This window comes from Malania oleifera, chromosome 12, assembly GCF_029873635.1.
Source record: "Malania oleifera isolate guangnan ecotype guangnan chromosome 12, ASM2987363v1, whole genome shotgun sequence".
NCBI lineage: Eukaryota > Viridiplantae > Streptophyta > Magnoliopsida > Santalales > Ximeniaceae > Malania > Malania oleifera.
The window spans coordinates 33,192,450-33,217,381 of record NC_080428.1 but is presented as its reverse complement, the minus strand read 5'-3'; the positions used below and the strand labels follow the sequence as shown (position 1 = coordinate 33,217,381).

Genomic DNA, 24,932 nt, shown 5'->3' with positions numbered 1-24,932 from the left:
AATCAAAGTGGCTAAAATTCTCTTTATTTTCACAAAATGATCTCATATATATAGGCATGGGAGAAAACATGACCATTGGGGACCTATTGGGTATTATTAGGAAAGTTTAATGATATTTAAAGCATTTTAACCCTGTTTAAAAAATATTTAACGGTGTTAAAAATTAGGGCAACCCGAGAGGTCCGGTCGACCAGGTCTTATATGGTTTTGTCGACCAGGGGAATTTTGAACTAAGGGCTCGGTCGTCCAGGAGAGGGTGATTTTTCAATTTTTTCGAGGCTCGGTCGACTAGGCCATTTTGAACTGGCTGGTTCGATCGACCAGACCATTGGGATTTCTCCTGAGGACCCTCAGCCGACCAGGTAGTTGGAGTACAAAAAGGGGTCGGTCGACCAAATGGTCAAAATGTTGACCCAGGGAGGTTTCAGTCGACCGAGGCTTTTTGAACTACCTAGTTTGGTCGACCAGGACCTTGGTCAACAGTTGACCCAGGTCTGGTTCAGTCAACCAGGCCAAAATGAACTGACTTGACTGGTCGACCGAAAGTGCACCATGTATGCATTTCAGTTCAGTTTTGAAACATACAAACCCTATTCAAGTGCCTAACAAACATAAGTGCAAATGTGAGTGTCCTAGGGTCACTTGGGGTCCAATTTGAAGACACTGAAAAAGTCCGGTGTCGATCGACCGAAGGGAAAACCCTAAGGTCTTTCTAAGGTCATTTCTCACTTATGGTTTGTTTGAGCTTACGTACTTATCATGCATGTGATGTGTGTGAGCTTATTACAAACCAGAGCCCTACTTACTATTATAGACCGATTTTCACAAATGAATTATATTACAATTAAGATCGATAATCGATCTTCAAGCTTTACTTGCTTTGTGCCCATCTTGATCTTAACAATCTTAGTTCCTGCACAAAACCTCAAATGCCCATTAGATACAAAGAGTATTTGTCATAATCAAAACCAGGCGTGACCGATAAGGTCAACACACATGATGAATCAAAAATTGGATCTATCTTTTTCAGAGAAATTGTAAGACTGCATGGTCTTCCCAAGACCATTATTTCTGATAGGGATGTAAAGTTTGTAAGTTACTCATGGTTACCTTGTGGGCAATGTTAGGTACTAAACTCCAATTTTCTATTGCTTACCATCCCCAAACTAATGGGCAAGCTGAGGTAATTAATAGGAGCTTAGGTGACCTATTAAGATGCCTAGTATGTCATGGGATTTTTGTCTTCCAATGGTTGAATTTGCATTCAATAGCTCAGTGAATAGAACCATAGGCCTTAGCCCATTTCAGTTTGTCACTCATTATAAATTTAGGAAGCCAATAGTTCTTGTACCATAACCTCCACAGGTTAGAGTGAGTGAACAATTCGATGCTTTTGCTAAACACATACATGACCTACACTCTTAAATAAGAATGAAGATTAACCTGAACAATGAGCATTATAAATCTAGTGCTGACATACATCACAAGTTACAAGAATTTTCAGAGGGTGATATGGTTATGATTCGTATTCGTCTCGAGTGGACTCCTATAGGAAAGGTAAGAAGGTTGCATGCTAAAAAGATGGTTCCTTTCAAAATTTTAAAGGAAATTAGTTTGAATGCTTACATGCTTGATATTCCCATTGAATTTGGCATTAGTAATGTGTCTAATGTTAGGGACTTAACCCCATTTCTTGAAGCATCTTCTTTTTTGGAGCCCTCTAGTTCTAACCATGCAATTGATCCCACTCCATTCCACACTTTTCATGAACCCGAAAAACAGAAATTGCCTTTGCCTCCATATTTGCCTATACCCAAGAACCGTGATGAAATTAAAGAGATCTTGGATGATAAGACAAAGTTCACATAAGCAAGATCATACAAAAAATTCTTGCTCAACTGGAGAGGTAAACCACTTTATGAATGTAGCTGGATTTTGAAAGAAGACCTCCTTCGTCTCAACCAGAAATTATACTCCTAGTATTTCAATTCTCATTCTTAGGAGAAGAATTCAATTAGGCCCAAAAGAGATGATGGGTATCAACAGCCCTTAGCCCTATCCTTCGCTGACATGGTAACACGTGGACGGCCAACGGATGTCCACATTGGTTTGTAACCCTTGTAGGTACATATAAAGTATCTAAATACTTTCGGTGCGAGAAATACCCTATTTGATATGTTGTTGCAAGTTCAAGCTCAAGACCTATGTGGGCCCCACAAGGTCATGTGTGCCCCATATGGCTCTATTGGGTCCCACATGGATTGGGCCTCCTTTTTTACTTATGTTTCTATTTAATGCGTAATATTGCAAGACAACTTGTTTGCTTGCATGTGCTTGTTCTTAGCAAGTTGTGTGTGTTGGTAATTTGTGTTGGAGTCTTTAATATGTCTAGTAAGTTGTTATAGTTAATTACCTTGTCTCCTATGCTTGTGTGGGAAGTGCAAGTATGTTTATTACTTTATCTCCCCCTCCCCCATCTTAGCTTATATATTTCCATTGTAAGAGCTAAATGAGGAGCTGATATTGATATTGAATTATAAAGGGATTTCCTTTGTGAACCTTGTTAAGCTTTGTACAATCCTTGTGATTGAGTAGTGAGAGGCTACATGTTCTCTACGGAGATCAAGTGGTGAGAGACCACTGTCTATCCAACAACATCATCACCATATCTTTCCATCTCACCAATGTCACTTTCATATACATACAACAATTTACATCTTCATTTGTTCAAAACTTGTTCCAATGAGTTTTTTTGTTGTGATTAAAGTTCGTGGTGAACCAAATCAAGTCATCCAACGATTTCCTTTAGTAATATTTTTGCTTTCATTAGCCTTTATTTGGTTGTGAACCATTGTTTGAAGCCCCATAGTCATCGTTGAAACTATCCCTTGGATTCTTGCATTGTATTAAAAATCTGTGGGAGTTCAGGTGACTGAAGTCAATGGTTCAATTGATTGAACTGCTATTAACTTCCAGGAATTCTATTTAAAAATTCTTTAGGCGACTGCGGTTATTGGCTCATTTGACTGACTCACTACTGTCCATTAGGAATTATGTTTCTAGATTCTTTAGGCGATTGAACCTATAGTCCAAGCGACTGAAGTCACCCAGAACCTTCAACTTTCAATAATTTTTATACTTACGCTTGTCAATTGTGGGAATATTGCTATGGTAACTTAGAAATTATATTCTTGAATGACTAAAATAGCATCTTTACAGTATATAACTTGATTCCTTTGTGAAAGAACCGATGAGATTGAATTTCAGAACAAATTATACATGTTTTCAAAATTCTTTAAACATGTGAATCGTAGCCTAATTTATATTGTCATGTTTGGTTGATACAATTCTCAATTTAAAGTGTTTCTAATGTATGTGTTGATTTGAGAGTTAATAGTAGGACTAGGTCACCCTTACTCGTCCTACATCATTAGCATTTTTAAATAAGTTTCCTAGTCTTAATAAACTTTTTTTAATGGGCCGAAAGTAATATTTTCTCTTGTAGATTCTATCGTCATTCTTATGCATATAGAGACCATCTCTTCTTTTGTTGTCTAGTTTCAAGAGAAATTTATGAAACATTTTTTCAAAAACACAATAGACCAAGAAGATTTAGTTCTTGACAGAAGGAATTTAGGCAGTTTCTGCACTTGAGAAAATGAGGATAGGGACATTATAAATGGAGTGAAGATTATCCACCTACCCACCTTGCCTATCGCCCGAAATTTGCTTCAATACATATTTATATCCCTATCTCCACCTCATTACGGAATTTGTCTTCCGCTGAGAATCTAAACCCACCCCGCCAACTATAAAAACCAATTAAAATTTTCTTCATCTCGATCAATGAATTTGTTCACAGCATAGGGCTCATTTAGTCTAGCCTATTAATCAATTTTTTTTTTATTTACTAGTTGCTCAAGTAATGAAAAATTATTAGGCTAAGCTTATATTCATCAGCCAACTTTTTTTTTTTCTTATATTAACAATATACTTTTCTTCCAATTTATTTAATATTTTTATTTTTATTTGTATATTCATTAAAATTTATTAGAATTTTCTTCATCTCAATCAATGAATCTATCCACTACATTGGACTCATTTAGTCTAGCCTATTAATCATTTCATTTTTTTTTTTAATTTTTGATTACTAGTTACTCAAGTAAGAATGAAATTTAGAAAATTTATTAGGCTAAACTATTTAAATAGTCGAATTAATCCTAGACTATAAATAATTATAAAATAATATAATCAAAATCAATATTTATTGTAAAATCTCTTTTGGAATTGGATAACATAAGAACAGATGGTCTCTACCTTCATACGGATGATGACTAATTACGTAAGATAAATTTTTAGCTTTGCCCCATGGAAACTATTGACACCTCATTTTGATCGGGACCAAATATAACCAAAATTAGGCATTTTAATTTATTTAATTGTTAATACAAATAAAACAGAAATACAAAAGGGGGGGGGGGTCCAAAATACAATAGAAAATACAAAATATAGGGAAATATAGGGACATACAGTGATACAAATAAAATATAAGGAAATACAGGGAAAATACAGTGATACAAGACGTAGGGGAATATGCAGAAATATTCGGCTAGCACTCTTGGCACCTGCACACACACACACACACACACACACAAAGAGAAATGTAAGAGAAAAATCAAGCTATAAAAAAAGGAGATTTCTTTCTCAAACTCTATTGATTTGTAATAAATTAAATGATTTGTGTCGCAATGTCTCGGAAGGAGTCCTAGGAGGTGAGGGAATAAAACATGTGATTTTTGAAAATTTTGAATTTGGAGTCGCCACTAAGCTATTTTTCCTTGGTGCAGTTAGAACACCTAATTACTACTCATTTAATTGGTCACTAGACAAAACCTAGGTCAAGGAGCTAGTAGTCTTGGTTAGCATATACCAGGTTTGGGATCGAGAGTTCGGTTATGCGAGGGGAAGGTATTTGCACCCCCTACACACCCACTCTATGAATGGTACCTAATTAATTAAAAATTATCCCAAAATTGAATTTAATATCCTTTGAATTTACTCCTTTTAAAATAAACGAACAAATAAATTAATAAATGTATAAAATTAATATGATATAAGAAAAATTGAGCGTGAAATAAAAATGTCTAATAAGACCTCCAAAAGAGTGGATTTTGTTAGAAAAATCCCTCTCAAAGCCGATATAAGTGAGGTCTAATAATACCTCATTACCCTTTTCAAAATCATAAGGACACACCCCCTTCAAAAATAAAAAAAAAAAATAGTAAAAATACCTTTAAAAAATATTCCCAAATTTTTCAAAATTTTGTAGAAATTTTTTTGAGTGCTTTTGACATTTTCCCAAAATTTTTTGGGATTTTTCAAAGAGTTTTCTTCATTTTTATTGAGTCAAAATGACTGAAAATATTTTTCCAAAAAATTTTCCCTATTTTTCTAATTTTTCTACTATTTTTCACAATTTAAAAAAAAGTAACATAAATAAATAAAATAAATAAGAAAATAGTGAACTGGTCTGAAGGGCCACGTAGCAGGGCCACGTGTCAGCTCAGGATGAGGACACGTGACCATGTATAAATATATATATATATATATATATATAATTTTTGGGAATGTGGGGTGACATTATGCTGACATCACCCTAGGACACATGTCAACACTCAAGGGATACCCCTTTTTAATTTTTGAAAATTTTGAAAAAGTGGGAGTGACGTCATGCTGACGTCCCCCTAGTCACATGTCACCCATAGGGTGACCCTAATTAATGGGAGTGGATTGATGATGTGGCATGATTTGAATTGTCTGGAGAAAAAACAAATAAAATGGCTCCGGTTGAGCCATGTCGCACACTAAAAGCACGGGCCAGATTGTGCCACATGTCATCGTTTAGTGGCGACACGTGACCACTAAACCCTTTAATATAAATACCCAATTTTTTTTTACTTTCCAATTTTTTCACTTCTCCCACTCTCTCTCTCTCTCTCTCTCTCTCTCTCTCTCTCTCTCTCTCTCTCTCTCTCTCTCTCTCTCACAGATTTGCGATCTCTCTCTTTCTCTCCCCTTTTCCCATTCTTAGATTTGCAATCTTTTTTTTTCCTTTCTTAGATCTAACTACTTTGACTTCTAGCAGGTCGGATTCCAAAGAAGAAGATGAATCTCCTGAAGTGAATAGTTCTTTGGTTACCTAGATAAGCATCCCTACCCTATTATTTATGATTTGTCCTACTCTGATTGTTTGGGTTTGCATTTGGGGATGATCTGGGAGAGTTAACTCATTGAACTCGGTAAGATTGAGTCAAATTGCAGTGAGTCAACTCACCCTGTGTGTTTGGGTTAACTCACTGAGTAAACCATTGTGTAGTTAATCGGGAAAAAAATTTAAGATTAATTATTAATTAATTAATTAAACATTATTTAATTGAGTTAATAAATTAATTAAAAGTCATTTAATTGAATTAATTAAGTAAATAATATGATGGGTATATATGTATAAGGTTAAGGTATATATATGGTTAAAGTAATAAGTATATATATATATTGTAACAACCAGAATAATAATGGTTTTTAAATAATAAAGAGGGAGGGAAATGGAAACAAAAATAAAAGGAAGCAGCAGGTTTCGTCAACGAATGCTTCACGTTTGTCGATGACATTGCACTTTGGATATAATAACCCAGAATTCTTACAAAGGGCTTTGTCGACAAACACAGGGAATTCGTCGATGAGCGCATAAGGGTACCTCGTCGACGAAGCCACGCCTCGTCGACGAGAAGATATGGAGAAGGGTTTTTGGGACAGTCTAAAATTCGTCAACGAAGGAGGAAGTTCATCGACGAAATTATTAAAGGACTCGTCGACAAGGTGACGTGTCTCGTCGATGAATCGGGCTCTATAAATGGTGAAAACCCGAATTTTTAATGAAAAATTGGTGCAAGAAACCTCCTTTTTCTCTCCTACGCCCCTCTCCCCCTCTCTCTTCGATTCCGGCTCTATTTCTCGCCGGATTGAAGATCTGAGGCCACCATGATGCTCTTGGCGAAGTTCTCTACAAGTTTGTCGGAGTTGATCGTTAGGGAAGTCGATTTGAAAATCATCCCAAATTCAGGGTAAGGCATTTTATTCATATTATGTCTTTCTCATAGTTATAAGAAATGTTGTAGGTAAGAAATACTGATGTTTTGTTCTGGGGAATGTTGTTTTCAGGATGTTGAACTAGAAACCCTGCGGGTATAGGGTCAGAATTTCATAGGAGCTTTTCAGAGTTAAGGTAAGGGAAATATGCTATGCTAGGAGTTTTAAGAATGTTAACTGAGATTTCATAGACACATATATATACTAGTTTATTGTACAGTTTTTAAAGAATAAGAGTTTTAATGTTTGTGTGGCCTGAGTAGATATTTACCTGATGTAGAATTTATACAGTGTTTTAGCATATCAAGTTATATGGTATATATATATATATACAGATATTCACAGATATTTTAACAGACAGATTTATATAGATTTTATTCAGTTTAGTACATTATAGTATATACAAAATGCTATGTTTTCCTAAATGTCATAACGCATAGTTTATATAGACAGATTATACAGACAGTTTATAAAGACAGATTATATAATTATAGCATCAAGATGCTACAGTTACTCAGATGTTACGGTATTTACAGTATCGTATTATAGCGTTATGGTTATTTTGGAAACATGATGAAAAGAGTAAAATATATATATATATATATAAATGTACTTATATAGTATCAGATCCTTGTGGAAATATTATAGACAGATACAGTTTACAAAGCACGGTATCGTTGTTATATATAGATGGAGTGCAACCACATATCTCAAATAGTGTGTGGGTACCGTCTAACCATGCTCAGAGAGGATGCAACTCCCCAGTACGCTGGGTAGAGGGGGCCGGTTAGACGAGGTAGCAGCCAGTCCCAAGCTTAGGAGTGGATGCAGTTTGGCCAGGCTGAGGTAGTGTAGAGTATGATGACTTACCTGGAGGGTCGACCAGGTTAGTCCCACCTACGGGACGCACAACCCTATCATGAGGAGTTAAATCACGACATACAGAGTCCCAGGGAAAGAGCACAGTTTATTTATATGTATACAATTTTACAGCTTTTGTTGTATATAGTATGATATAGCAATATGAATGATAGAAAGTTTAGATGATATAAATGTTTTAAACTACTATACATGTGTTTTATAGATTTTCCAGCTCATGCAGTTTTATATATATTAATGTTATAGTTTTATGACTCGGTCGCCACACACTGGTAATAGCATATTCCCACTTACTAAGCGTCGACTCACCTCATTACTTTAACATTTTTCAAGTGAGCCAGCAAGGCTAGCAGATCAGGCTCGCGGATAGAGACCACTTGGTTACCCTAGTTATAGGGTAAGTTTTTGTGTAGGATTTTACATTTTTGGGGTGGTTGACATTGGAGAGAGAGATGTATTATGTAGCCATGGTTGCAAATACTGAATTCTGGTATTGTGTGTGTGTGTGTGTGTGTGTATATATATATATATATATATGTATGTATATGTGGTTATGTGATTTATATTTTTTGCTGCTTAAGGGTGCCCATTATATTCAGATATTGGAGTAATCTGTTATTATAAAAAAAAAAAAATGGTGAGAATTTTGAGGATGTTACATATATATATATATATATATATATATATATATATACTGTTAATATAAAAAAAATATAATATTAGATATTTAGTTGAATCTTCCCAAGGAAGATTTGAGAATTCCTTTCCAATTCAAGCCAGGCGTCTCTCTGCTCTCTCCGTCTCTCCACGCTTTCTCTCTCCTCCATCCCTCCTCCTCTTTCACCTCAATTTCCTCGGTGAATATTTGGCCAATCGGAAAACGAAAGGTACTGTTGGGTTAAATCTTTTGCATGTGATTGATTAGGTTCAGAGAATGATTTCATAAATTTTGTTAAATATTTTCAAATGTTAAATATTATGTTTTTATATAAACTCATGTTAGCTACACGCTATTTTAATATGTTGTTTCTTCCCTTACTGAGATGTGTCTCACCTGAATACAAATGTATCCTTTTTTAGGACCTCCTCGAGATCGGGCTTAGAGAGCTTGAGTTTTTTATAGCATTTTTGGGAAACGGGAAGAGATAGGGTATATATTTGATGATATTTTGGGTTGTATATAAGTTATATTTTATGTTTTATGTTTTAAGTCTTCAGAGATATGGATGATTGTGAAACATACTGGTGTTTGTGAATACTGAATGTTTTTAGAGATATGTGTATATATATGAGAATATGGGTGATGAATAGTTATTTTGGATTATAGTTAGAAATAGTAAACTCTGGTATTATATTTGTGGAGATTATATTTATGTTTTTTACTGCATACATGATATTAGTATATGGATTATCAGGTAAATGAATAGATTAGTAACACTCCGGGCCACGTAGAGGGTCGGGGCATTATAGATGGTATTAGAGCCATATCTAGCCGGAAGTGTGATTAGATTCACATCGTCTGGTTATGGAAATATTAGAGTATTAGGTTAAAAATGATTTATACCAGAGTATAGGATTAAGTTGCGATAAGGATAGGGATGGGTAGATTAAGATACCGTTAGAAATTCTGAGTCATGTTTCCTAAGCTTAGGGGGCAAAAATCCTTTGATGGTCTTCTGTGTTTTTCTAAAGAAGTAGCTAGCTTCAAAAAATCATGGTAAATCCATCGATGATGATGTTTCTGAGTAGAGAAATTAGAATTTGGAATTTTAACTCGATAATTAGGTTGGTTGATTTAGGGAGAAAAATCTTTGAAGAAGAATAATTTAGGTGTTGTGGTTTAACGGTTTGTGGTTAACTTGGGTGTTTGATATTTAAATTGGAGTATATGGAAATGTGTGGTATGAAACTGGTTAGTTGATTTCAGAGGTTATGGTATCGAGGGAAACCAATAAATAGCTCTAGGTAGAGGTGGACCAACACGAGTGTACTCGTTGATCCTGACTGAGCCAATTAATGTCAGGGGCACAGGTATAGGTTTATGATTAAGATAGTAATGATTTAATTTGACTATGGATGATTAAGAAGTTTATATGATGATTTTATTTCATTGTGGATGATGTAGGTATTCATTGGATGGATATGGGATATGTGAGATGTGTTGAGTTATGAATTCCTGAAATGAGGAAATGATTGATTAGTTGGTAAAAATTTCAAGGACAAAATTCTTTTAAGGGAAGAATGTAGTAACCCGGGAAAAAAAATTTAAGATTAATTATTAATTAATTAATTAAACATTATTTAATTGAGTTAATAAATTAATTAAACATTATTTAATTGAATTAATTAAGTAAATAATATGATGGGTATATATGTATAAGGTTAAGGTATATATATGGTTAAAGTAATAAGTATATATAATGTTATTATAAAAAAATATATAATATTAGATATTTAGTTGAATCTTCCAAAGGAAGATTTGAGATTTCCTTTCCAATTCAAGTCAGACGTCTCTCTGCTCTCTCCGTCTCTCCACGTTTTCTCTCCTCCGTCCCTCCTTTTTCACCTCAATTTCCTCGGTGAATATTCAGTCGATCAAAAAACGGAAGGTACTATTAGGTTTCTAGCTCCGCCACCGACATTTCTACTTGAGCGGATTTATCATGGGAGCGGTGTAGGTACTACTCTTGGGGAAAGGTATATTTCCTCTAAATTCTTAATTTCTCCTTAAATCTGCTGTTAAATCGTCGATCAGGCACCACCACGGAGTTTTAGTCGTAATCGTCATCATTTTGGCGTGAGTAAATTTCCAATTGGGATTTTCTAGGCTCCACTCCAAAGCGAGAGTGGGATTCGGGAAATTAGGTAAATTGGTTATATTTGAGGGTATAATTATTTATTGGGAATTTATGAGCCTATGAAATGTTAAATTAGTATTTTATTTAGAGGTGATTTAATGAAATTAGGATTTTTGATTCAGGATTCGGGTAAGTGCCGCAAGTATTTTTCGGGGTCCCTGTTGGCAAAATTCAAGAAACCAAGTAAGGGAAAATTATATATTAAATCAAGTTTTATGAAATTAAAGGTAATAAATTATGTTATACTTATGTATATGTTTTTGTATGGGTTTAAAAATGTCAACCATGTAAATTATGTTTTTTGAGCGTAGAACCATTTATTTAGCTATGTATATGTGGAGATGAACTAATGAAAGTGAAAGGTATTTTCTGCGAAATTATGTAAGAAATGAAAATTATATTTTCATTATTTAAATGCTAAATGTGGGTTAACTTATTTTACAAGGAATATGTACGAATTTTATTATTAAATTGTGTGGCATGAGTAAATGTAAGTTCTGTGCAAATGTACGTTATATGTATGACATGCAAGCTAAGTAAGTAATGCATTGAGAATAAAATCTGAAATGAATTATGTTGTTTGTGTATTTTAATGCAACCATGTAAATGTATGACAGCTGAAAGCCGTGTTAGCATATTCTAGCGCATTTCTATGTGGACTAACTAATGACAGCTAAAAGGAGTCGTGTTAGCAGATTCTAGCGCATTTTAATGTGGACTAACTGATGACGGCTAAAGAGCAGCAGTAGTACGAATGAATGAAATGAAAATGGAAGGAAATGACAATGAATTGACAATGGAATGAAATGTGAAATGTAAATGATGTAAATGGGAAAGAGTCACTTAAAGTGAAATGAAATGAAATGTTAAAACTATGAACATAAATAGGTGTGAATGGTTGAATAATGACAGAAAGAATAATGTATTATGATATTAGAAGTATTTATGCTAATAGAATATGTTACAACTAGGGCGGGGTATACTCTTTGCCCGAGGGCTTACTGAGAAAGGCGAGTGCGCTAGTAGTCCCAGATGTAGTAGTAGACTACATAACGCACTAAGGCAGAGGGAACCTACTTGTATGGGCGGATATATTTCCCTATCCTTAGGGCATTCACTGGTAAACCTTTGTTTGAACTGTGTGAGTACGAGATCAATCTAACACTAGAGGGCTTACAGAGTAAGGTGAGTGCCTTGATATGCTTCAGTAGTGACCTTCAGGTTGCCAAATGTATCAGAGCAGAGGGGTGCTACTTGTATGGGCGGGTAATCATCCCTATCCTTAGGTAATCTCGTGGGTTAAATCTTTTGCATGTGATTGATTAGGTTCAAAGAATGATTTCAGAAATTATTTTAACGATTTTCAAATGTTAAATATTATGTTATTATATAAACTCATGTTAGTCACACATTGTTTTAATATATTGTTTCTTCCCTTACTAAGATGTGTCTCACCCAAATATAAATGATTCTTTTTCAAGACCTCCTCGAAATCGAGCTTAGAGAGCTCAAGGTTTTATAGCATTTTTTGGGAAATATAAGAAAAAGGGTATAAACATTTTAATGATGTTTTTGGGAATTTAAATATTTTATGTTTTAATGTTGACAATAAGGAATGGTTGTGAATACTGGATGTTTTTGGGGATATATATATATATATATATATATATATATATATATATATTGAATACAGGTGGATGATTAATTTATTATGGTTGGTAGAGAGGTATAGGAAAACTCTGGTATTATATGATTGAGGATTATATTTATGTTTTCTATTGCGTATTGATTTATGGATTATCAGGATTTTATCTAATATAATGCACTGAACCAGGTTTCAGGGCTCAGGGCGTTACACATTGATTGGGCCGGTTTGGTTTTAAAGTGTGGGCCCCTGTTTATTTGTTTTCTTTATTTTTATTTTTTTTTAAAATGGGGCCTGAGTAGTTTTAAAAAATTGGGCTTGGGTACTTTCAGAGAGTGGGCCCAAGGTTTTCAAAATATGGGTTGGTTTAATGGACTTTTAAAAATGGGCCCATGGGATTTTAGAATTGGGCCTCGTGGTTTTGGGTTTTTATTTTTGTTTATTTATTTATTTTTGAAATGGGGGCCTAAGTTTTTTAAAAGAAATGGGTCTCAGGGTTTTAAAATTTGGGCCCATGGTTTTTGGGTTTAACAAAATAGGGGCCCAGGTTTTGTTTAAAAGAAAGGGGGTCGGAGTTTTAAAATTTGAAACTAGTGGTTTTTGGGTTTAAAAAATAGGGGCCTAGGGATTTTTTTTTTAAGAAAGGGGTCAGGGGCATTAAAATTTGGGTCTCGATCTGCAAGTTTTATAAGTTAGGCCTAGTGTTTGTTCGTTTTAAAACAAATGAATCAGATCACATGATGGTTTGGATCAAATCCTGCATGCAATTCATAGATTAAAATATAGGGAACTTGATTGAGAATTTACCTTTGATCTTTAACTCTGCCAACTTTGATTCCCCTTCCGTTCGGTCTAGGATTGTCCTTTTGGGTGGATGTTGGGGCTTTTGAATGTTGTTGTTTGTTTGCTTTTTTGTTGGGTTTTTCTCTCTGAATAGCTTCTCCTTGTTTGTATGTGGGAACCAGCCTTTGAATGTGTCCTTCGATCTGAACTCCTCTAAAAATTCTCATGCAATTTGCATGGGTGTCACCCTGCAATTCCTACTACAGCTCTCCCACTAAACACTAACTATCAATTCTCTCCCTTTTCTCTGATTTCTCTCTTTTCCCGAGTGTTGGTTCGTGTTCTTCTTCTTGGTGAGGCCGCCTATTTATAGGGTTAGGGTCTTCAGCCAATTTAGGCAATAATCCCAACTTTCATTCCAACCCTTTCCTTATGTATACCTCCTATGAGCATGCCCCCCATCCTATAGCAATAAATTCCTTCATGTGAGATTTGGCCGATTCTCCCCTTCCTTATGAGTTTGCAGCCGAAGATATGAGGTATACAGTTCAATCTTTGAAATCCCTCCAATTAATTGCATGATTGCTTCAAATTTGATTTTCCTTTGTATGCTTGATCTACCTTTTGTTTTTGGGTGCAAGTATCCTCCGAAGTTCAAAGATACTTGGGATACAATACAAATAAATTGATTTTCAGTGACGAAATTGTTAGAGACGGTTTTCCAAACCGTCACTAATAAGGAACATTTAGTGATGAAACTAAAACCGTCCCTAATACTTTCATCACTAAAACCCAATTGTCCCGCTCAAACCATTGCGGGAAACCACTTTTCGTGTGGAAACTATCCGTGAAAAATATTAGCGATGTTTTTTGGGGTATTAGTGATGAAATCAAAGCATCACTAAAAGCCACTTATTAGTGACAACTGAATAATCGTCACCAATAGTATTATATTAGTCATGGTTCTATAAGTCATTACTAATAATGCATGTTGACTGTAAAAAAGTCAACAATATTAGTGACGGTTCTTAATAATCCATTATTAGTAACGATTCTTCTAAACTGTCACTAACAGTATTTTATTAGTAACACTTTATATAACCGCCACTAATAATACTTTTGTTGACTGGGAAAAAGTCAATAATATTAGTGATAGTTTATTAGAACCGTTACTAATAGCCTATTATTAGCGACGAATTTACTAAATCGTCACTAATAATATTTTTATTTAAAAAATATATAAATTATTTATTTAACTTTATTGGTGACGGTTTAGAAAAACTGTCACTAATAGTCTGTTATTAGCGACGATTTATGGAAACCATTACTAATATGTTGGTATTAGTAACGGTTTGGGGAAGTGTGACTAATAATGCATTTGTTGATTGGGAAAAATCAATTATGTTAGTGACGGTTTATAAGAACCGTTACTAATAGCCTATTATTAGCGACGAATTTATTAAATCATCACTAATAGTCTTGTATTAGTAACAGTTTTTAAAAACCATCACTAATAATTAAAACAAGTAGTTTAGCTTACAGATAATCCAAACATAAAGGAAAGGCCTTCCCACAGAGATAGAGATGGCCATCATGTTGCTCTTCTAGACAAACATGCCAGCCCCATTGGTGTTCTAGGTCACCTAAGCGTGGCTAGGATGCATACACAACAAAACCAATGCTACCCAAAATCATGTACATTTTGAATAAGCAAATTAATAGACCGGTAATACATGATTCAAACTAGGATTTGGTCAAGTATATATCCAAACAGATTAAAAAATCTATCTGGGTGTCATCTCGGCTCCAAAATCATTATACTTTCCAAAGCAGCGCCCAGGGATTTTCATTACCACTGGTGATTCATCTCTTACTTGAGCCTTGAAAACCGAGTTAAAATCAGAGACATGCTCTAGTACATAGACTTTCCTCCAAAGATCTTTTTCTTCAACGACTTCCACTATGTCATATTCACATTTTTTTTCAAGTCAGAACGTGTCATTTCAGCCTTCCAGTGCTTGTATAATGCCCAAGCTTCACCTTTCTTGGGAAGGATGGTATAGTCACCCCTCTTATTAGTGGATTCCACTCTTACTTTGTGGGAGAAGTGGACAAATAAAAACAGTTGCTGATATTGTTCAGTAAGCAACTTGACACCACAAATGAGAATTTGGATGAGTTGAAGATAAAATAAAACGAGAAGAGCATGTCGATCCTAGGTTTAATGAGACCAGAGCCCTTACACATCATATTATATAGCTTTTCCCCCAAGAAAGTCCCACTTTCATTATTTGCGGAAGATTTTTCTAGTTTTTTTGAGACAGTTTTTGTAGTATTGAGCAAAGGCTTCATGGAAGCATTACTCATTTTTAGCTTCTTGAATGAATCAAGTCCTGAAGATCTATTCTCACTTTTCCTAATAAAAGCAAACTCTTTCAAATCTGAAAGAAAGATCTATATGTCTGGCCATAGACTATGATTGTTCTTAACATAGTGAACGAAAAAAAATGGAAGAGCTATCATTGATAGTGAATATTGGTTGAAAAGATTCTCTAAATTTAAACCTTTTCAAGTTTGTTGACTCTATGGGTCATTCCCAGTTTTGATAATGACAAATACTCTAGTATTTAATGGTTGCCAAGTTTGTGTGCAAGTTCTTATTGGAAAGTTCATATAATGGCAAGCGACAACTTGAAAAGAAGTGAACACCTGACATATTCATTATTTGTTTTAATATATTTTGGGTCTGTAATAATTTCATTTCAAAGGTCTGTAATAATCACTGCATATCATGCATGTAGGACTATATAAGCTCAAGACCATAGGGAGACCATAGGGATCGGTTGACCGACACTGGATTTTTTTGGTAGGATAGAAAGATCCCAGGTCCCTAAACAAATGCACAAACAATCCCCATATCACTCACATAATCAGGGAAATTAATTGAAACAAAAATTGGACTTAATTGAAAATCTTGAGAGAGGTCAGGCGACCGAACCTATGGTGTTCAAAATGCCTTGGGCGACCGAACCATGGACAAGTCAACATGTTGACTTGTGTTCGGCAGACCAAACCAAATTACACGTATCTTCTCAGTCAACTAAACCCGTGTCAGGTTACTTTTCACCGACCCGGGCGCCTGAACCTTCACATTCAAAATACCCTCAGGTGACTGAATTAGCAAGTTCGGGCTACCAAACATATGACCGGGCACCCAAACCACGGACTAAATGATTTTCACCTTTTGTTCACCCAACCGAACCTAGACTCAGGTGATCGAACTTTTTAAAATGCTTTTTAGAGTTGAGTCTATTCGGGCGACTGAACCATGGTTCAGCCATCTGAAACCTCTCAGGTTGCTTATTTTTTACTGGGGTTAAAATTAAGTAAAGTAGGTTAATTTTCTTAATTGGCTTTAAAAAATTTTAATAATACCCTATATGTCCCCGACGGTCATAATTTACCTATTCTCTATATATAGGGGCTCATTTGCAAAAATTAGTGGTGATTAGCAAATAGGATTAGCCAAAAACTCTCTCAAATTTCCTAAACCCTATTTGTTCTTTCCAATCCCATAACACTCAAATACCTTCATTCTTTTGAAAAATCTTACTTTGTGAGTGTTTATTTATTGTTTGATATTGCTAGATACTCCCACTATTTTGCTTGATTTATTGTTATTGATTTTGGGGAGTTAAGCAAGTGTTATCCCACAGATTTAATTTGATAATTCTAGTGTTGGGAAATACTCAGTAGTTTGAGAATCTTTTTGCATTGTCATTGCAAAGACTCCTATAGCAATAATATTTTGTGTGCAAAATATTTTTACAAGCTATTATTTCAAACTACTCTTGTGCTTATTTCATTGAAGGAAAATATTTTGAGTTAGTTTGAATATTTGATCAGCATCTTTGAAACCCTAATCTAGTATTGAGATTTGTTATATCTAGTTTCGAAGAAATAGCTTGTTAGAACACTCTTGTGCTTGATTGTTTATAGACATAACTTTGAGTGTTGATTGCACACGTAGAGCACCAAGCTTATAGTTCTTAAATTCTTGAGCTGCATTGATTATTTTGTGCGTAGTGGTACATATTTGCTTATGTAAGAAGCGTTTCTTTGTACGAAAATTTCATATTGGTTGTATTTCAGGCGTAGGCCTGAGGAGGGAGACTAGCCTTGTGGAATAAACCCTAATTAGTTTAGACCTGGTTAGGAAATCTAGGTGCACCATCCTAGTAAAGTGTAGGTTTAGGTCAACCCTGCTAATTGACCTAGTTATAGCCGATGTCGCTCCACCCGTTAAGTGAGCATTAGTGGAATCCTCGAGTTTGTGAGCTAGAGGCGAGGACGTAGGCAGTATTGGCTGAACCCCGATAAGATATCGTGTGTTTGTTTATATTTTTGCATTTTATATTCCTGCACATGTATGTTACAGTGTGAATGATGCATATGATTTAAATTTACTCATATTATATTTATCTGCATATTTGGTTTTGCCTAGAAAGACCTTAGGTTGTGAAATACTGCTAATATCTGGTTTAACTTAGGAATAAGTTTTAAAAATTTCAATTCACCCCCCCCCCTCTTGGGAATACACCAAAGCTAACAAAGTTCATACCTTTTGGAATGATCATGTACAAACCAGGGTACGTGTGGTGAAGTTCTACAATGATTGGACTAAGTGTTTAATATCAATAGAGTTTGAGAGATCTTTTGAAGCTATTCATTATATACAGTAAAAAGGAATGGGATGCACAAAAGAGAAACAACGCGCTTTATTTAAATGTCCATGCATATATGGGTGGGTTCCTCGTGAAGATGATTACAATTCAGTAGGGCCAGTAAGCTAAGAGGCTATCTTCTTAGTACTAGATAGATAAAAACAGTTGCTGATATTGTCCAGTCAGCAAAACTTGACACCACAAATGAGAATCTGGATGAGTTGAAGATAAAATACAACGAGAAGAGCATGTTGATCCTAGGTTTACTAGGACCAAAGCCTTTGCACGTCATATTATATAGCTTTTTCCCCAAGGAAGTCTCACTTTCATCATTTGCAAAAAACATTTCTAGTTTCTTTGAGATAGACTTTGTAGTATTAATGTGCAAAGGCTTCACAGAAGCATTACTTATTTTTAGCTTCTTGAATGAATCAGGTTTGGAAGATCTTTTCTCACTTTTCCTAATAGAAGCAACCTCTTTCAAATCTGAAGGAAAAATCTATATGTCTGGCCATGAACTGGGATTGTTCTTAACATAATGGATGAAAAAAATGGAAGAGCTGTCATTGATAGTGAACCAAGCATATATACGGAGTACCAAGAGCCATCTGAATGGAGGAATTCGAGGTCGTTATCAACCACAGCTAAGCCAGAATGAGATTTTGTAGCAGCTATGTCAGTGGAGAAGGCTTGTCCTCTTAATTTGCAGTCAGTGTTGTTGCTACGCTACAAGAATGCAGAATGCCCATTCAATACAAAACGCTTAGTGGTGGCAGAGAGGAACAAGACTTTTGGCAGAGAGCAGGAATCAAGCCACCTTATGTGGAATTGATTTTTGAAATGCTATAGAGTTGGAGAGATATTTTGAAGCTATTCATTATCGCAGTACTAAAAGGAATGGGATTCATGAAATTAAGAAATAACTTCGTTTAAATATCTATGCATATACGGGTGGGTTGCTCGTGAAGATGATTACAATTTAGATGGGCCAATACGAGACTATCTTTGTAGTAGTGGACAGATAGGAACTGTTACTGATATTGTCCAGGAAGACAATCACTAATAGTCTTTATTTTAGAGATGGTTTTTAGAACCATCACTAATCATGCATTCAGAGATTGAATTTTATGAGCTTGAAGATGTCAGCAAGCCATTGATGGCAACAGTATGTGGAGAAAGCATAGAGGCTTATTGTCAGTTTTGTTCTTCTGTCATTAGCAACTGCAGTTCTTGAATTCGCTTTCGATCTCAAAACACTCTAGAGTGGCTTTAATTTATATTTAAATTATTAATTAATTATTAATTCAGTTAATTTGGTTAACTGAATTAAAATTTATATTAACCGAACTAATAACAGATGAACCGAAAATTGGTAAAATCGGGGTTCTGAATTGAACCAACCATATTTCTTAATCAAACTGAATTAACCAAAATTGGTTGCTTAATTTGGTGAATTCGGGTTTCCCCGAATTATGCTCACCCCTAATTGGTACGACATTTTAAAGTTATCTTTAAAATGGTAGATTATTAGTGACGGTTTAGGAAAGACGTCACTAATAACATACTATTAGTGATGATTTTAAGAGTTTTAGTGTCGGTTTTAAAGTCGTCACTGATAATTTGATAAATATCCTAATTTTCTCCAATTCCCTCCTTTCCTATTGGGGCCTCCCTCGTGCGATCCTTTCCCTCCTCCCTCCTTTCCCTCGCCCCGTTGCTCGCTGAAGCTCCTCCTACCTCCGATGCTTGCCAAAGCTCCTCCTGCCTCCATTGCCGCTGCCGCCGCTCTCCGGAGCTGCTCCTCATCCTGCTGCCACTGCTCGCCAAATCTGCTCCTCGTTCTACCAGCTCTAAAGCTCAGCTAGGGTTGGTTCTTCTTCTTTTTCTTCTTCTTCTGCAAATCGTGGGTTGTCTGTGTGTGCGTGTGTACATGTGTGGTGTGTGGGTTTGAGTGTGCGTGTCCATGTTTAACATGCTTTGCCTGATTTAATTCTATTGCCTACTACATTAATCTGATTCCTAATCCCCCCCCCTAAATTTTTACATATAATTTTTATGTTGTTTGAATGTGTTGTATAATTTTGATAGAAAATCAAGATTGAAGGATAGAATTAAATTAGTTATTTTACTCACAAAAAATGGGGAAGAGATAATGCATGTAATGTATTTGATAAAATGCTCATGAGAATTTGATATGAACTTTCTGCATGCACACTTATGCAAATACATAATTATTTTTAAATTAAAAAATTAGTTTTTTTCCAAAGTAAAGAAATAAGCTTTGTTTTTTAGACTAAAATTAAAATAAAAAAAAAAGGTGAACTTTTGAACATTAAGGTTTCCATTTCCTCTTTTGGTCTTACCATTGATTGAAATTTTTATTTGTAGTCAATAACATTTGTTTTTTAATTGATTTATATGATTGGCTTGGAAGATTTTAAATAATTATCTTTTCTCTATCGTCTAAATTTCAAGATTAGTCATATAATTTTGGTTTACACATTCTTTCTTTCTCATTTTTGCCCAGTTTTCTTTTTTCATAATGATGGTTGCTTTAATTAATTCCTTGTTATGCCATACAATTATTGCATTAATTAATTTGATAAACTTGACATTCTAGTAAGGTGCAAAATCCATGGACATCACTTAACTTGATCATCTTTCATCTACACATACAACATGATGAAGAACATTACAAAATATTACATGATGTGAAAAATATAAATGAATTCACAAAAAAAAAAATCTTATAAAAGAAAAAAATTCTAAAGAAGATTTAAACCACAAAGTTCACCAATAATTAGTTAAATATAAACTAATAATAAGAAATTTCATCAATGTCTAGAAGCTTTTATTGAATACTACATGAACCAATTAAATAACATGAAAGGTAAAACTTCAAAGTATAAACTATTTATGCCTTGAAAATCAAGAGAAAAATTGTTCCTAACAATATTAAAGTGAAATAATTCCCTTCTTTTTTAGTAAATTTAATTAAGTTCCACAAGGTTATTGAATACATACATACATACATACATACATACATACATACATATATATATATATATATATATATATATATATATATATAAAAGTTAAAACCCCTATATTGAAGTTTCACTCTTACCATTTTCTAGAAGTATGAATTTTTTTTAGATTTGCAAGAATTTAAATAAATAAATTTTTAAGTCATTTAATTTAATCCAAATCCATATTAAAAGAGTGAACTAGATTTCTACAACTAAGCATCTGCATGCTTGATGCAGAAATTGATAATTGCATGCTAGATAGATGATGAGGATATGGCTTGCTGGTTGATTTGGCATTTGCATGCTTGATGCAGAAATTGAGAATTGCATGCTCAATAGATGACTAGGATATTGCTTGCTGGTTGAGTTGAAAACATCTACATGCTTGATGCAGAAATTATGAAATGCATGCTTGTTAGTTGACTACGATGTCGCATGTCAGTTAATTGAACAAATTGAGAACTGTCATTTCATGTTTTCATTGAAGCTTAGACCCGTTCAAGAATGGTTACCATACATTCATGTCTCATCGTACATGTGAGACAAATCAATTGTTAAAATTCAATTGATTATTAGTCATACTATGTAGACTAATAATCAATTGAACATGCTAATTATTTGGTTCATTTACAATTCGGGATGCTTTTATTTTAACCATTCTTGAATTGTCCAATATGGACAATTTAGGAAGTTGCATTTACACTGTTTGTCATTGTTCACACTTTGTTCATTGTCATTATATATTTCGAGCGCATCTATACTTGTGTTCTCTGGGTGCATAGTGGGGTGTCGTGACAATTTGTTAGTGATGGAAAACTAGCAACATGTTCACTTCCCCCATCTCGTGTACTAGAAGAGCCATAGGGAGATGTTGCCAAAATTTAGAATGATTATGACGAAGGAATTTGAGCGATTAACTACAATGTAAATGCAACGTTCCTGAATGGGATAGGATTTGTACCCTTTAGACGAAAGGTGGTTGATTTTAAGATTCACGATACATGCGTCATAGACATTATGAGAATGTAATCAACACCATTTACTTGAACATGTTATAGGGTAATTAATGAACATAGATAATAGATGGATGAATACTTGGGGGAGTGGTGCCAGGGTGCGGAGAGCAAACATGTAAGTCAAATATATTATTTAGTTCATTATTTCATTCAAAACGTCAAAATAGTATTCTTATTTCTTCATTTTCTACATTTTCATGACTGAAAATAGGCTACGATGGTCGAGCAGAGGAATGCACCGGTTCTAGAGGGGAGTCAACGAATGACAGATGACGAGATCTGCACTCAAGTGCTTGGCCAACGCGCGGGGGGCTGGTTGAATGGTATTGGCAATGGATACATTGCCCCAACATCATCATCTTCTTCGAGTGCAGCATCTCGTGCTGAGCTTGACCAAGCGCGTCGAGTCTCAAAGGGAGGACATCGTTCTCCGGATGTAAATGATGGAAATGGAGAAACAACAGCTAAAAGAATAGATGGCTACCTGGAAAGCGAGGATGGATGCCATTAAGAATTGGAGAGTGCAAATGGAACAAATGATGCGCCAATCTCGTCTAGATGATGCGGGTGGCTCCTCCTCTCATTAGAAAGTATACTTAGTCTTAGTGTTAATGTTAGTTGGCATCATTAGTTTCATGATCTGGCTTCTTAGTTGTATATGTGTTTATGTGTCTATATTTTCTTTTTAGAGAAGTGTCATTGATGTGTTATTGGTTGATTCAAACTCTTAATACTTGGACTCATTTTTTTGGTAGTTTTTTAATTTTTATGATCAAATGAAGGAAAAAATAGAAATGATATGATTTACTTTTGCAATGTAGTTTAAAGTTTCATCTATGCAAAGAAGATATTGAATCATAGGACCTATAAAAAAAATAAAAAAAATGCAATTCCAAGTGCCCAAAACGTGTGGCATATGGATGTTTTTGTCACTAACCAACTACCGCCACCATTCTCATAAGTAAAATGACCCATGATAATTAAAATTGCATTAAATGAATCAAAGGTTCCCATGTTTGTACTATGTGGTGTACAAAAAAAAGTAAACATCAGGGTTCAAGGTGCCCAAAACAAGGAATATGCATGTTTTTGTCGCAAATTGACTACTACCACCATGCTTGTAAGTAAAATGAGTCGTGAAAACTGTTTCTACACTTAATGAGCAGATGGTTCCTATGTTTAAACCTATTGACCTACAAAAATAGTTAGAAATGGGGTTTAAGGTGTCCAAAACATGGAATCTGAATATTTTTTGTCCCAATCGGACTACTGCAAAAATACTCACAAATAAAATGACTCGTGAAATGTAGACCTGCATGAAATGAGCCAATGGTTCACATGTTTATATCATTTTACTTACAAAACAAGTCAAGATCGAAGTTAAAGGTACCCAAAACATGGAATATGCATGTTTTCGTCACAAACCGACCATCGTCATTGTGCTTGTAAGTAAAATGACCCATCGGAACTAGTCCAGCATCAAACAAGCCAACGGTTCCCAATTTTGAACCACATGACCTGCAAAAAAAGTAAAAATAAAGTTTCAAGGTGCCCAAAATATGGAATATGCTTGTTCTTTTCACAAACAACCTACCACCACTAAACTCATAAGTAAAACAAGCAATGGGAACTAGTCATGCATCAAACAAGCCACCAGTTCCCATGTTTGAACCCTAGGGCCTAAAAACAAGTAAAAAAAATGGTGTTCTAGGTGCCCAATACATGAAATCTACATATTTTTGTCACAAACTAGGTATCGCCACCATACTTGTAAGTAAAATAACTTGTGGGAACTAACTTGCATCAAACAAGCCAACGGTCCCTAAGTTTGAACCATATGACCGAAAAAAACAAGTTAAAAATGGGGTTCAAGGTGCCCAATACGTGGAATATTTATGTTGTTGTCACAAACCAACTACCGCCACCATGCTCACATGTAAAATGACTCATGGGAACTAGTCCTTCATCAAACGAGCCAACGGTTCCCAAGTTTGAAGCACATGACCTTCAAAACAAGTAAAAATAGAATTCAAGGTGCCAAAAATGTGGGATAAGCTTGTTCCTGTCACAAACCAACTACCACTACGAAATTAAACTTGCGTCAATTTGCCAAAGATTCCCATGTTTGTATTGTATGACCTACAAAACAAGTCAAAATGGGGCTTAAGGTGCCCAAAATGTGGAATATGCATGTTTTTTTCATAAGCCAACTATCACCACCTTTCTCGTAAGTAAAATGATCCATGGGAGCTAGTCCTACGTCAAACGAGCCAACAGTTCCTAAGTTTGAACCAGATGACCTACAAAACAAGTAAAAATTGGGATTCCATGTGTAAAACGTGAAATATGCATGTTTTTGTCACAAACTAACTTCCGCCACTATATTCATAAGTAAAATGACACGTGAGAACTAAACCTACATCAAATGAGCCAAGGTTTCCCAAGATTGAGTCATATGACATACAAAACAAGTAAAAATTGGGATTCAAGGTGCCCAAAACATGAAATATACTTAACCTATCACAAACCAACTGCCACCACTGCAATTATAGGTAAAATGACCCATAGGAACTAAACTTATGTCGAGTGAGTTGACGGTTCCCAAGTTTGAACTGTATGACCTACAAAACAAGTAAAAAATGGGGTTCAAGGAGCCCAAAATGTGGAATATGCTTGTTCTCATCACAAACAACTTATCGCCACCATGCTCATAAGTATATTGACCTGTACGAACTAGTCCTCCATCAAATTTGCCAATGGTTCCCATGTTTGAACCGTATGACCTACAAAACAAGTCAAAATTAAGGTTCCACCAGCCTAAAACATGAAATATGCATGTTTTTGTTACAAAA

General features: G+C 34.9%; 1 protein-coding gene across 1 annotated transcript; it reads left to right on the top strand.

The window, feature by feature from the left end:
* The first annotated feature begins 19,698 nt into the window (after positions 1-19,698).
* Positions 19,699-22,891, top strand: LOC131144301 (uncharacterized). Its single transcript, XM_058092857.1, has 3 exons — positions 19,699-19,901; positions 22,123-22,195; positions 22,292-22,891. The coding sequence occupies exons 2-3, from the start codon at positions 22,148-22,150 to the stop codon at positions 22,589-22,591; spliced, it is 348 nt and encodes a 115-aa protein (XP_057948840.1). The 5' UTR covers positions 19,699-19,901; positions 22,123-22,147; the 3' UTR covers positions 22,592-22,891.
* The last annotated feature ends 2,041 nt before the right edge of the window (positions 22,892-24,932 follow it).

What these genes read in the sequence shown, in the direction of transcription:
- LOC131144301 (XM_058092857.1), top strand. Translation starts at nt 22,148, where the DNA reads ATGGATGAATACTTGGGGGAGTGGTGCCAGGGTGCGGAGAGCAAACAT. An exon ending in AGGGTGCGGAGAGCAAACAT is followed by an intron (nt 22,196 to 22,291) that starts GTAAGTCAAATA and finishes GACTGAAAATAG; the next exon opens with GCTACGATGGTCGAGCAGAG.